The following is a 15,407-nucleotide window of genomic DNA, read 5'->3' on the forward strand; positions in this document are numbered from 1 at the left end:
CGTTCACCTCGGGAATGGGTATTTGCCTATTTATAAGCTAGCTCATAGTTTTAAACTTTAAGGTAGCTAAATATAAATAAATTAATAGAGTATATAACAACTCAGTCGTTAGATAAGTCTTTAAATCTGTCTTTCGTATAACCATATTTTTTAACAATTGCCTTTAACCCCTAACATATTTTCCAACACTGGCGAAAGAGCCTTGGGGGAATACCCCCACTGGTAAACAAATGCCTAACAGCTGATAGTTAGTGCACATTTTATCTCGTGTGTTTCATTTTTTGATTAATTTCTTCGTAAATTAAGAATTCCATCAGCCATGATAACAAATTAATCTTAAGAATCCGGCTTAATCTATTTGTACCTTTGATTAGTTAAGGGTTTACCAGTATTTGTACTTCATGAAAGGAGCGCCCTGTTTAAGTCTCATCATGAAAGCTACTCTGCAACAGCGTGGGAAAATAAACCTATCCCTCAAGGAGTGTGATTTGGAACGTACTTTGCTTGGAGGACAAAGTTTTCGGTGGGTGGCTTAAATAAATATTAAAATATGAATACAAATATCTAAACAACAAAAACATTATCTTTCAGTTGGCGATCCATTTGTGATGGCAAGAGAACGAAATATTCCGGAGTCGTTTTCAACACTTACTGGGTTCTCGAGCAGGAAGAGTCCTGCATAACTTACGAGGCGTACGGAACCACTCCATCAATAATAACCCCTCTGGACCACACATCCTTAATATCGGACTACCTCCGGGCTGATTTCGATTTAAAACTCAACCAAAGCGATTGGTTAAACAGGGATGAGAACTTTGTGAAGTTCTTAAGTAAGCCTGTCCGCGTACTTTCTCAGGAGCCTTTCGAGAACATTTTCAGCTTTCTCTGCAGTCAAAACAATAACATCAAGCGGTAAAATAGGTCCACTTTTCAATCCCTTTCCCTTCACTCATTACACCTCTTTTCTTTTAGGATATCTTCTATGATCCAATGGTTCTGTGGAACTTTCGGCACCAAGATTGGTCATTTTAACGGTTCCGATGAGTTTACATTTCCCACATTGAATAGATTTCAGGACATATCATGCGACGATCTAAATGCCCAATTAAGGGCTGCTAAATTCGGGTACCGGGCCAAGTTCATAGCCCAAACTTTGCAAGAGATCCAGAAAAAGGGTGGACAAGGGTGGTTTATAAGACTGAAGAGTTTGCCATTCGAGAAGGCGCGCGAGGAACTGACCCAGCTTCCCGGAATCGGATACAAAGTGGCCGATTGCATCTGCCTTATGTCAATGGGTCATTTGGAGTCCGTGCCCGTTGACATACACATCTACAGAATTGCCCAGAAATACTACCTGCCGCATCTAGCCGGCCAAAAGAACGTATCCAAAAAGATATATGATGAGGTTTCGAATCACTTTCAAAACTTACATGGACAATATGCCGGTTGGGCTCAAGCCGTAAGTACACCTAAACCAGAACTTGGGACATTATGTTCCTTACACATCATTTTTACAGATTCTTTTTTCTGCTGATTTGGGACAATTTCAAGACACATCCACAGATGATTCTAAAAAGAAATCTAATAAAAGGCTTAAAAAATAATAATAATTTGTATTTGATTGATCTTTCAACAATTGGGGTCGAAAAATAGAGATTAGAATTTCAGACAAAAATACACCTATTTTTTTTATGTTTTCCAACGTAACTTGGTTAAAACGGGGCGCACAGCTGAAAGACCGACTGTTTTGAGCAGCTAACAACCTAGGCTTCCGATCCCCATCACATTCCGGAAAATTTATTTTTTGACTAAATTTCACATTTTTTATAAGGGGTAACATCGTCTATTTTTGAGAAAATCGGTCAAAAATTAAAATTTACGGGTTTGAATGCCAATCGATTGGGAATTTAATTACGATCTCAACGAGGTATGACATTCCCAATTCCGACTTTATTTCGCAAAACGATTGCCAAAAAACCTAGTTTGTTTGGGTCAAAAAATCGGTAGAAGGATTTCAGACAAAAATACCATGTTTTTTTGCAGTTTTTCAATCGTAACTTGGTCAAAACGAGGCGCACAGTTGAAAGACTAACAGTTTTGAGCAGCTAGCAACTTAGGCTAACGATCCCCATGCATTTTTGGAAAACTTATTTTTTGACCAATTTTCTCATTTTTCATCGTCTATTTTTGCGAAAATCGGTCAAAAATTAAAGTTTACGGATTTGAATGCCAATCGATTGGGAATTTAATTACGAGCTCAACGAGGTATGACATTCCTTATTTCAATCTTATTTCGTAAAATGATTGCCAAAATACCTAGTTTTTTTGGGTCGAAGAACATAATATTTTTTTTTACAAAAATCGGTCAAAAATTTTTGTTTCCAGGTTTCATTGCCAATCGATTGTGATTTTTATTACGAATTCGACAAGGTGTGGCATTTCATATTTGAACCTTTATTTTTATTGTTTCACACATAACACTGAATTTGTTGGGTGAAAAATCTGGATCTTGGTTTTTGGTAATAATCTGCCAAAATTTTATTATAAAGTCAGGGAGGTATTATCCATTGTTTTTGCCAACAAGTTAGATTTGGAAAACGATGAATATAGTGGTATTTTTCGTACGATTGTGGCCGATACTATATATTTAAAGCTCGCATTTATAAATCTTTTATTTTTGCTATATTTCTTGAAAAAGCAAAAACACGTTAGTCATCTTACATTTTCTTTATTGCTAAACAAAAATCCTTATACAGACGTAAATGATTAAATAAAATGCACATTAAATGTCCTTTATATACACCGCCATTTTTTTGTGTACAGTGTTCGCTCGAATTGTAAACCATGAAATTCGGATTGATGGGGATGCAATCTCGAAATATACTGATAATTATTTAGTGGTAAAAAATCACAATTTTACTGGATCAGTTATATAACATAAGGACACATATTAGTAGAGTGTATAAAGAGGAAATCAAAGAATAAATGATGAACCAATTTTGGATTACCTGTTCTAGATAAAGGTTCATGAATAATATTTCATATAGGGGCAATTTTAATGGATTGTGGAAATATGAAAAATATACTTTAGTGAGTGAGCACTGTACGAGTGTGAGTAGCTGTATCTTTATCCGCTTCTGTATCTGTATCCGTTCCTCGGTCCGAATCTTTATCCCTATCCTTAATCCTTGTCTAAAGGACGCCATTCGCCTCCGCTGATCCCCCTGACCCCTGGGTGCTCTGCTGTTGTTGCTGGAGCTTGCTGCTCTGCGAGAAATCGATACAGGCGCCGGAGGTGAGGTCGATCTCCTCGGAGTCGGAGCCGTCGGATCCCTCATCGGAGTGTCCGGAGAGGGCGCTCATCCCGCCCAGCTCCATGCCGTGCGTGGGCGCCTTGTAGAGCTTCAGTTCCGTGTAGGTCTTCGATAGCTTCTCCTGATCATGGGCCTGCTGCTGGTGTCCCTGTTGCTGCTGCTGTTGTTGCTGCTGCTGCTGCTGCTGTTGCTGGAATGCCGGGTGCATCATGGTGAAGCTGGCGGAACTGGGTCCGTTGCCCACCTCCCCCAGGTCGGAGTCCTTGCCGGCGGAGGAGAGGTTCTCGGGCGTCTGGCTGGCCGGTCGCGATGGAGCGCCGGGAGCGGATCCCCCCTGAACCGCCCCGCCGCCCATTACAGGGGGCGTGCCCAGGCTGAGGCACCGCATCCGCCAGGCGTCCTGGAGCAGCTGCAGGCGCGCCTGCTTGCGCCACTTGGCACGCCGGTTCTGGAACCACACCTATTGGAAAAGGAATACCAAAATTGTATAATTTATTTTTGATACTTAAAGTATTCTTTTTGTAATTCTATAAGTTTTAAAAATATTTGTGCATTTAACTGTTAATTTAAAATTCACATTTTGCAATAATGTCCTTAAAAAAAAACATATTTCTTTTTTAACGCATTGTATTGAACGTAACTACGAGCACGTCATACATGCTTTTTAATTTTGTAAGCCTTTGGATATCATCGTTAACAAAACTTCTTTAAAAAATGTATTATATAATATAAAACCAATTATTATTTAGAAAAAAAATATACATCATTTTTAACTAAAATAAAAAAATACATGTTTTTAAATTTTATGGTCGTCGAAATATCAAGCGGTTAATCATAAGTCAACTACTTTTAAGCCATCAAATAAATAGGAATCTAATTAAAAGATTATAACAACCTTACTAAACTAAAAATCTTGTTTAGCGAAAATAAACTATTTAAGCTATTTAACTGCTGACACAAAAATTTCAAATAAATAAAATTAATAAAATCGAATTATATAATTTTATAGGTCTATAGCTGTAGCAAAATAAAATGAAAAGTTTCCACAACCCACTGATTAAAATAATTCAAACCAAATTGGATTTCATAAAGTAGGAGATTAATAGAGTCCCGAAAAAGTATGCTACTATTTTTGATCTCGATGGGCTCGGGATCAACTGGCTGGATACTTTGCCTGCTCTTCTGGGGGGATTCACCTGGACGCGTGCCTCGCTGAGGCTGATCCGCAGGGCGACCTCCTCGCGCAGGAACACGTCGGGATAGTGGGTCTTCTGGAACAGGGCCTCCAGCTCCTGCAGCTGCTGGGGCGTGAAGGTCGTCCGGTTCCGGCGCTGTCGCCTCCGGCCGAACATGTACTCCGTGAGCAGATCGCCGGGCAGCGGCGATATAAACGGACCAGCCATTGTGATGGGTTATTTATGGAGAAAGTTCGGTTCCTTGTTTTTTTAGTTTTATATCTTAGGCCTAAAGTGTTCGTAATTGTTTTATTTTTTCTCGAGGTGTTTCAGATCTTTTCGGGATATTTACTAGATTTTCTTTTTCTGAAGTTGCTTAAATTTGTAAGTGGTAAAAAAAAATCATTTATACATTTTTAAAATATTTATATTTGTTTTATGACATTTTTGCACTTAAAAAAACATTTTTTAATGGTGACAATTGTTAATATATATTTCATTTTTTTGATTACTGGAAAAATAGTGTTTTTGTTTTGGATGTTTAGGTTTTGTTTGATTTTTTGTTGATATATTTTATTTCGCAACAATTTTACATTCGTTTTAAAAGGTTTCTTGTGATTATGATTGTTTTTCAAATTTTCTTCACTCACGACACACGAAAAAAATGGTTTTTGAAAGTTGATATTTCAAATCGCCGCCAGTTGGCGCCACAAAAAAAAAATGTTTGCTAGGTAAAATTATTTGTTATAGTTTTTATTTTTCGAAGAGCTGTTTTTCGCTGAGCGTTTGGCCAGCGACTGTGGAAATGCAGGCAGCATCCTGCGGCTTTTATGCAGCTGCCAAAGGACTCGGCTAATATATACGTGCATGTGCCTTGGTGTGTGTGTGAGGGTGCGCCTGCGACTCGCTTTATAATTAAGAACCTACTCACACACACACGCACAGTTCAAAATCCAGCTAATTGTATTTTACTTGCTTACTTGTTGCTTTGAAAAATATTTAAACTTAAATTAAAAAAAGAAATATATACATGTTTTGCTTAATATTTCAAAATATAATGTGTATATATTAAAATATATTTATTTATTTGTATTTCTTAAATTTAATTGTGTCCTGCTCTCTTGTTTTCTCTCCCTCTAGCTCTGGCTATTGCCATCTCCCTCTTTCCTTGGTCACGCTGCGCAGCCTCGGATTATTAATCTCGCTCTCTCATTTGCCACAGCCAAAGCTTTCTCCCTCGGCTCTCCTCTCTCCCCGGGTGGTTGTTGTTGTTTATTGTCTTCTCGTTTTGACTTCGTTAAATTACGGCACAAGCACAAAAACCTCGTAAGCGTTGTTGTTTCGCCAACAGTGGGCTAGAACTAGAAAAAAAAATGTAATCAATGGAATCATACATTTTGAAATATTTAGTTGGAAATTACTATCAGATAAATCGTTGTGTTTTTAAAGCACTTATATAAATGGCATAGGTTAGATATTAATTTGCCTTTATACAAAAAAATGTCTTCTCTTCAAGTAATGCATATTTGTTTGGTTCCAAAATAAATATTGAATATTTTTAAATACAATTTTATATTTTATTTTATATCATTTTATATATTTTATATTCTATTATTATTATTATTACTTATAAATTATTAAATTATTTTCCGTAATAGCCCTTATTAGCCTCCTATCTTTCTTTAGCTTATATTTTCCTCGCAATCCTTTTCCATACTGCTTCCTTACCTTAGTACTTCATACTTCCCCTTTTTAATTATTTTTTATTAACTGCTTTATCCTTTACTTAAATTCCGTTTTTAAAGATTTTGTCCCACTGTGCCGACGTCGTCTGCATTGTTTCGTATATGAAAATGTACCTGTAAATAATAAAATTCAAATCACTTAATGCTGCCGGCAGCGGCGTTGGCAGAGACGCCGACTGCAGCAGAGGAACAATGACAATAAGGCAACACCCCGCACACACACACACACACACACGCAGGGGGTGGGGGGTGCAAGGACGAAGACAGAGTGGGGGAAAAAGAGGAAGAGCACAAAGGGCGCATAAGAAAATGAGGTTGCCACCACAGCTGATGATGAAGATGAAGATGCAGAAGGGAGGGGTGGGGAGGGGAAAACAATGACTGTCTCTTCTTCTTCTTCTTCTTCTTCAAGCCCCCCTTCCCCGCGTGTCTGTGTGTGTGTTAAACAAATGAAGGGATGTAATTTTCTCATTTGCCTGGCATTGTGTTTTGTTTTTGTTTCGCTTTTTTTGCGCTGCGCTTGCGCTGGAAATTATATTTATTTATTATTTATGAAGAATAGGCGTGGCACTCCACCGCCCACCGCCCCCTTTTGCGCCACCTGCCGGCGCTTTTGTGTGCCGCCTTTTATTTCATTTGCTTCCTTTTGCACACAAGCCAATCATAAGCGAGACCAGCTGTCCTTGTGTTGGTGGCTGCTTCGCTGTGTGTGTGAGAGTGCTCGTCTGCGTGTGGGTGTGTGTGTGTGTGTGTGTGTGTGTGAGGGTTGACCAGGATAACGAGGATAACGAGCTGAAAACAACTGACAGCGTGACGTTGACAGGCTCTTTCAAATTAAGCGAAATTCTCACAGAAATGTTTCATTGTTTTCGGCCGTGTTTATCATTTTCAAATCGTTTTTTTCGCCTTTTGGTAATTATGTAGTATGTTTTCCAGAGATATCTTTATTTATCTTTGTCAACATATCAAATAAGTCTTTAAAATGTTGAAGAGTTTATTTATAGTTTCTAACTTTTTTAATTTTTTTTACTTTTATTTGAATTTTGATTATTTATCTACATGCATTAAAAAACTATTTTTTGGAACCATTAAAATTGAAATTTAATTTTCTTTCACTTTCTATAAAATCGAATGTTTATGTTTTTCAAAAATCTCTTAAGATCCTTATAAATTTTTTTGTATTCTTATACTCAAAGCCATGATATATGTTAATAATGGAAACATTTAAAATAACATAAATAATTGATTTACCAAGTAGATTGTTTTTTTAAGAAATAGAATTGTATTGTTAAGAAAATTTATTATTCTTGTTTATAAAAATAAAACAGTTTTGAAATTAAAAAAATTATTTTTGTTAATTTATTTGCAAATTTTGAAACATATGTGTATTATACTTTATTTATACATCATATTTTTGTTCTGTTCTTGTTTTTTTTTAATAACTGAGTTGTCTTAAAACATAAAATGTTCAAATGATTATTTTATATATTTTGAAAATTATTTGTGCTAGTTCTGGTTATGTTTTATATGGTTTTATAGATGTCTAAACGGTTTTCAAAGAGTTACATATACTCATTTACTTAATACTGTTTTTCTTAGTTCTTAGTTTTTGGCAAAATGTATAACGTGCTTTTTCACAGGCTTAAAAGACTTATTAGCTGTCTATTTATACCCTGCGTTCTGTTGTTTCACCCGTTTCTCTCCTTTCTCTCCCTTTCTCTCACTTTCTTCCTGGCATTCCCTCAGCGCCATTTTTAATTTTGTAATTTGATGCTGGGCTGTTATGCGCGTGTTGTTGTTTCCTTTTTCCCCGTTTCCCCTTGTTGCTGTTGTTGTTGTTGGAATTCATTAGGCAACGCGCTTTCCACCTGAGCGTGGAGTTTTCCCACCCACTGTTACCTTTCTCTCTCTCTCACTTTTCCTCCTTCTGCTTGTGTGTGTGTGTTTGTCCATTGTTTTGTCGCGCTGATTGGTCTTTCACTCTGCATGTGTGTTTGTGTGTGAGGGAGCTCCTTTTTGCGTGTATGTGTGCGAGAGTGAGTGAGCGCGCTCTCCATTGTTGTCTTGCCTCTCGCTCTAGCCCTTTGCTGCCGTTGTTAATTATTTATTTTAGCGCGCTCCTCTTCTTCCGCCTCTCATTGTCTCTCTGCCCACTCTTTCGTTCCCTCCCCTCCGCTCCTTCCATTTATTTACCGCTTTTTGATTTAATATGCCGCCAAAACAGAAACAAAATGGCGTCTGCTCGGTGTTCGCTCTAAAGTAGGCAACACTTTTTTCACAAAGTTATATTTCGAAGGGATTCGGGTTTTGTTAATATTCGTGTGCCTTATAAACGTTATTTACTTACTATATTAGTTATTTACTACTGTTGATTTTTATCTAGTACGCTTATAACAAATGAAAAATCACTATATACATACTTCTAAAGGTTTATGAAAGGTTTATGAATTATTTGAATTTCATTGTACTTCAAGTAAAATCTCAGTATTTTTATTATTTCGAGTTTTTACATTTCTAACAATTAATAAAAAATCTAGTTTTATTAGTTCAAAACTTTATACAAATCTCTTATATTTCGTAATTATATTAATTTCAGTTTTTTTGTATGTGAAAAAATGTATCCCCAAGTTTCTTAATATCTGCAAATTTCAAAATGGTATTAAATATAATATTTTAAATTGGACAACGATTTTTTCTTGGGTTTACAAATGCTGCAAAGCAAAAAAAACCTGAATCAAATATAGATATACGCCCTCGAAAACATTTTCCCTGCAGTTTTGACCATCTTTATATTGTTGTTTCCAACGACAAGACAATTAAGATATTGCTATTTTCGTTTCATCTTCAGAAAGTTGTAAGAAATTCAAGTTATAGTTATAGTACATGGATATATGCCCTCGAAAACATTTTTCCTGTAATTTTTCCACACAGAGAAAATTCTGACGTTCTCATCTGAGTTGAACATGTTCTTAAAAATAGGACAACATTTTTGAAGTTGAAAATATTATTATTTTGCTCGAATCAAATTGAATTGGCGGTATATACATTGTATATCTCAACAAATAAGCTATAAGTCCAGTCAGTAGTGTATACTTTCACGAAGTTGCTAAATAAACTCAATTTAACTTTTCTCTTTTCACCATTTCGTTCTAATATTGAGAACATTTTTAAGAACGAATGTTTTCAATTTAAGAACAATGTGCTTGAAGAATTCTCTCTGTGCATCTTTATTAAGCGGGTTTCAACGACAAGACAATTAAGATATTGATATTTTCGTATCTTCTTCAGAAAGTTGTAAAATGAAAGTTATGCCAGTGAGAAGGAGAATGCAGATGGATACCAAACCCCAAAATTCATAAATTCAAACAACCTTCTTAATGCAAAAAAAAAAGAAAACCATTATAAACAATAAAGTTTCGCGTGGCTTGTGCGAATAAAGAGGAATTCCCTGTGGTGAATGGAATGATGATGTTAGTGGGTGGTTTTCGACAGAATTTTGGGAGGTTTTCCGCTGTTGTGTGGTTGTTTTCTTCGCCGCCAAAGACGCTAGTTAATTGGAATTTTTAATTATGATTTGTCAATGCTGGCTAAAAAAAGCGAAACAAAAAATGACGAGGGAAAAAGCCGAAACAAAAAGGATAGCAGGACCAGATATGCTGGGAAATGGAAAGGGGAAAATGTCCTGGTGCGAAACCAAAGGGATAACAAAGGGAGGGGGGGTCCCAAAAAAAAGAGAAAATGCCATTTTTGTTTTATACTTTAAGGATATTACGCATAAAACTAGGTCCTACAATCCCCCTGCCCCCCTCGCTGCTATTTATTTAATATTTTTTCATTCCTCTCTCTGTTGCATTTTGTAATCATTTTAATTGCCCCAATAATGAGTGCACCACCCCCTCCCCCACACCTGCCCCTCCCCTCCCCCTTCGTCCACCTGGCACTCGCTTATGAAAATCATTAAGTTAATTACATTTTTTGCACGCCAGAGAGACAGAGAAAGGGTGAAAAAAAAGGAAAACACAAAAATTATAATCAGCGCCACACAAAAGCACACCGTGATGTTTTTTTTACAGGCGGGGGCGAAAAGGGGGGCGTGGTCCAGGCACCTCAGCTGCAAAAATGGGGAAAAAATGCTAAAAACAACATGAGAAAATATTTCTCATAATACTAATTGCATAGTCACAATGTCATTTTGCCAGGGGGTTGGCCAAATGAGGGGGTGGGGGGTGGTGCAGTGGGCGGAGAGGGGGCTCAGTAGGCGCCCATGACAGCTGTCTGTCAGCGGAGACGAGCCAAAACGAGATGAGAGATGCACTCTAAAAAAAACAAGGACTTAAAAATATCTTAAGATTATATCATATCAATTTAAAATTGTATTTAAAAAATTCTTTGAATTGTTTTTGAAAAATAAATACTTCGTTTTATTCTATCAGATAAAAAAAAACACTTATACTTAAAAAAAAAAATTTCAAATCTCCACTTTGTTTTAATTGGTAATAGAAAGAGAATTAAAAACAAAATTTGATTTATTTGGAAATTGTAAATTGACCAATTTAATAGTTTAATGGGAACAACCCATCGAATTGTGAAATTGACCAATGAAATAGTTACTCTCAAAACATCCAAATACACCATCTTAATTTAGTAGCTTAACTATTAAATAGTAACCAAAGCAACAGCATAATTCACATCACTATTTTGAATAGTGTATTTCCGTAGTGTGTACTCAAAAGTTATTAAATAGCCTCGATTAAACTTTTCTCTTCTCTTTATTGAGAACATTTCTACCAAAATGTACTTACACGGTTTTTAAGAACGCATGTTCTCAATTCAAGAACAATGTACTTGGACATTTCTCTCTGTGTATGAAAATATTTTAGTGCCCTAAAATATTTATTAATTGTTTTCTTATATTTTTGGCTCAATTATTTTCTCTCAGTGCGCTTCGTAGGGGAACGGGATGATGAAACTGAATTTATGCTGGAAATGCAGCCAAGCAAAAACAACAGCAACAGCCACGTTGATGGGGAGGACGACAAACCGCCGTATCCGGGAACTCGACTCGACTCAACTCAACTCAACCAGCAAGGACTCGGCATCAGTCAGAGCCCGGTTGCATTTCACAAAAGAAAATGAGTTGGAAAAAAAAGTAATTAAAAAAACAGCAGCAGTAGCAAAAGTCCATAAGAAATGGAGATACCAACCAGATTAAGACGAAATCAAGATGAGCTACTCAAAAATAATAAAGAATGATAAGAGATTTGTAAATATGACCCATTATCATATTATTTATTTATTAAACATACAAGTAAATACTAAAATAACTACAAATAGCTGGGAGTAAATAAAGAAAGCTCAACAAAATATACTAGAAACAATTTTTATTTTCAATGACAGCTAGTTGTTATTAACTGAACAACATTTTAAACAAACAAAAATTAATTTATAGCCCCATAAAATTTTTGTAAATGCATATTCTATTACCCGAACAAGCCATATGTTAACCAGGACGTTTGCTATCCTGGCAGGCTGTAGGATGTCACAGGATCTGAGGCTGAGGAAAATTAAAATGCATTAACACAACGCAACAATGTGGGTAAATGTTAACATTGAGCGCTAATTTTCCACATGCCGCTGCAGCTGGGAAAAGTGATGGCTTTTCCGGAGGAGTGAAAAGAGCGGGGGGGAAATGCGAGGGAAAAACTGAGAGACTGATGACAATGGAAATTGCATCGGGATAAGTTGTTTCGGTAAGTAAAGGAGGTGCTGGAATGGCGATTAATATTGTTTTGGCTTTATATCTACTTATAAGCAGTACCTAACACCTTTAGCCTTTGCAATTATATTTGTATTATATGGTAGATATTGTATACCTATAAAATTCAGCTTAGGGATGTTCCTAACTAGAACCTCCTACCTGATATTCACTATTAATTAGGCTGATTGACGTTTTAGTATAATAAGTTAAATAGACAATTTACAAATTTACCGATTCCGATTAGGAATTTTAAAACGCATAGCATATTAAAGATATTATCTTTCTACATATTATGAGTGATTTTGCCCTACCAATTTTTAAGAGGAAGATCGACATTCCCAATTTATTGATCACAAATATACCCATTAATATGCGAATGGTATAAGGAATTTATACACGCATTCGGATGGTGGTTTTATTTACTTATGCACTTCGAACCACCGATTTTCCCCACCTCGCACCCATTCATCAAAAGTCGAGAAATTATTCGCATTCATTTGACCAAAATCAATTTTGTAAATTATAAGGTATTATGGGAATTTATGTGAATGAATTTATAAATGGATGCACATATAAATCCTTTTATTTTTTGTGGCTCGTCTCAATGGAAACGGTTGGAAGACAAGGGGAGGGGGAAAAGCAGCCACAGATTCGGATGTTGCATCAATTATATTGATTGCATTTCCATTGCAGGTGCGTTGGAAAAGTGCAATAATGCAAATGCATTTTTGTTTGCAATTTTGATTTTGATTGAGTTGCGATATGCCGAAATTTATTGGCCAAAATAAGAGTGGCACATTTTTGGGGTTTTTGCGAGTCACAGGTTTCAATTTAACTAAACACTGAATTCTATAAATTATTAAAGTTGTTTTGGAATTTTCAAAAATGCCTAATAATGCCCGATTGCTAAATTTTAGAAAATGTAAGTAATGTACCTTAAAGATGTTGAAGATTTATGAAAATTCGACCTAAAAATATAGTTTGTATTTCTTATTATTTATTTATCTTTGGAACCGCCATCTTGATTTATTAAATCTACGAAGTGAAAATCCTCCCAATCCCAGTTTTCTATTTGAACTTCTGCTTTTTTCTGCCTGCTCCACCTTCCTCTCGAATTTTCTTCTCCTTTTATCCCAAGTTTTTCGACTCGAGACAATGAACAGCGACAGAATTTTTCATTGTTTACCGCGAGTTGAGACCATAAAACTACTAAACAAAACAGCCACGCCCACTCCACCGCCCAGCCGCCCAACCGCCCATAATCAGCACCAGTCAGTTCCGCCCCTCCCCTCAGACCCCTCAGCTTTTCCTTCTTCCCCGAACACTGTAACAAAAAATATAAAATAATATATTACTACAATATACTATAATATATTACTTACTACTATTCATTTTTTTACTTACTACTATAATATATTACTACAATATATTATATTATAAAGAGTTATAAGGTTTGAAAGATCTAAATAACTTGTAATATCATAACTTATAATAAACATATAATGCTAATTTAACGTGTGCTATGAAGAGTTATAAAGATTGCAAAATGTTTCTAATGATTTATGTGAGTAATTTTTCCCTATTAGAATGGAAAGTTTTCCATTAATTCGGTTAGCAAACGAATGGTTTTTATTTGTTTTAAGGGAAGTAGAAAGTTTTTCGATGATTAAAAATTTCTTATAGATACTGATTTATATTATAAGTATATAATTATTATTTATTAATCTTTATTTTTTATAGATACTGATTTAGATCTTAAATAAATATGTATAAACTATAGACTATCTTTTTAGAACCCATAGCATATCCTAAGTTATTTCTCCTTGGTATATATTATTTATTTAGATTATAAATAAATATGTATAACTATCTATTCAGAACCCATAGCATATCCTGAGTCATTTCTCCTTGCAACGACTTTCCATATATTTTTTCAAGTGCACAAAAGTCAGAGGCAGCTAGGAAATGCAGTCAAGCAAATGCACGCGGGGGGAGGTGGGGGTTTTGGGTTAGAGGTGCGGGTTCAGGGGCGGACAGGGGAGGGGGGAGGGCAGAAAGGAGAGGGGGAGGCCAAGATGGCTGCGGCAAAAATTAATCAAAACATTGCATAAAGGCAGCAAAAATAATAACAATAACAATGTAGAACGTCAGGCAGAAAGTAGAGAGACGTTGACAGCAATGCCACACCCCACACCCCATCCCCCGCCCCCCTACCTGCACCACCACCCCCTTCTTAGCCACCCCCCTTGCACCGCCAACGAGATGATGATGATGATGACGACGCCACTGACACAAAAGCAGCAAACAACTGTCGACAAGGATCTCATTTGTTATACTGATTATGTTGGCGCCTTCCAATGAGAGACAGAGACAAAGACAGAAAGGGAGCGACAGGGACGGCGGTAGCGGGGTCTGGGGGACATGGGCGGGGTATAGATCCAGGGGGCTTGGGCTGGGCTGGGCACGTCAGCATCCTGAAATTGCTAAACAAAAAGGACACCAAAATTCGATTCACATCGAATATCCCTGGAAACTGTTTCCATTTTTCGGGCTTTTTTTGCTGTAACGTGGACAAAAACGGTTATAAAACTTAAAGGATACTGTTGTGAACAGCTAACAGTCGGAAAAATTCATCACCGAAACTTTCCGATTGATTTCGAAAAACCAAATATTTTTACCAATTTTCGCATTTTTCCTTAGGGGTCAAAAATTTGTCAAAAATAAAGTTTTTAGGTTTGAATGTCAATCGATTGGGAATTTAATAACGAGCTCAACGAGGTATGTCATTTCTTGTTCCGACCTTGTTTCGCAAAATGATTGCCAAAATACATAGTTTTTTGGTTCGAAAAATAGGTGGAAGGATTTCAGACAAAGATACCTTTATTTTTTGCAATTTTTCAGTCGTAACTTGGTCTAAACGAGGCGCACAGATAAAAGACCGACTGTTTTGAGCAGCTAATAATCCGGGCTAACAACCCCCATCTCTTTTCGGGAAACTTATTTTTTGATCAATTTTCTCATTTTTCATAGGGGTAACGTCTATTTTTGCGAAAACCGATTAGGAATTTAATTACGAGCTCAACGAGGTATGGCATTTCTTATTCCGACCTTGTTTCGCAAAATGATTGCCAAAATACATAGTTTTTTGGTTCGAAAAATAGATGAAAGGATTTCTGACAAAAATACCATTATTTTTTGCAGTTTTTTAGTCGTATCTTGGTCAAAACGAGGCGCACAGTTGAAAGACCGACTGTTTTGAGCAGCTAACAACCTAGGCTTCCGATCCCCATCACATTCCGGGAAATTTATTTTTTTATCAATTTTCTCATTTTTCATAAGGGGTAACATCGTCTATTTTTGCGAAAATCGGTCAAAAATTAAAATTTACGGGTTTGAATGCCAATCGATTGGGAAT

General features: G+C 36.3%; 2 protein-coding genes across 3 annotated transcripts; one reads left to right on the forward strand and one right to left on the reverse strand.

The window, feature by feature from the left end:
• The first annotated feature begins 229 nt into the window (after window positions 1–229).
• Ogg1 (8-oxoguanine DNA glycosylase) lies at window positions 230–11,200 on the forward strand. 2 transcript variants are annotated; one of them, XM_065867768.2, is made up of 4 exons: window positions 230–523; window positions 592–912; window positions 973–1,459; window positions 11,174–11,200. In XM_065867768.2, exons 1-4 carry the CDS (start codon window positions 402–404, stop codon window positions 11,183–11,185), a joined length of 942 nt encoding a protein of 313 aa, XP_065723840.2. In that variant the 5' UTR covers window positions 230–401; the 3' UTR covers window positions 11,186–11,200. The 2 variants fall into 2 exon arrangements, with proteins under 2 accessions (XP_065723840.2, XP_016936765.2); XM_017081276.4 differs by lacking the exon at window positions 11,174–11,200 and adding an exon at window positions 1,518–1,610 and having other exon boundaries at window positions 231–523.
• LOC108014972 (retinal homeobox protein Rx) lies at window positions 2,888–5,308 on the reverse strand. Its single transcript, XM_036820874.3, has 2 exons — window positions 4,511–5,308; window positions 2,888–3,774 (listed from the first exon to the last, which is right to left on the reverse strand). The coding sequence occupies exons 1-2, from the start codon at window positions 4,715–4,717 to the stop codon at window positions 3,193–3,195; spliced, it is 789 nt and encodes a 262-aa protein (XP_036676769.2). The 5' UTR covers window positions 4,718–5,308; the 3' UTR covers window positions 2,888–3,192.
• Window positions 11,201–15,407: the final 4,207 nt, after the last annotated feature.

Source organism: Drosophila suzukii, chromosome X (genome assembly GCF_043229965.1).
Source record: "Drosophila suzukii chromosome X, CBGP_Dsuzu_IsoJpt1.0, whole genome shotgun sequence".
NCBI classification, from domain to species: domain Eukaryota; kingdom Metazoa; phylum Arthropoda; class Insecta; order Diptera; family Drosophilidae; genus Drosophila; species Drosophila suzukii.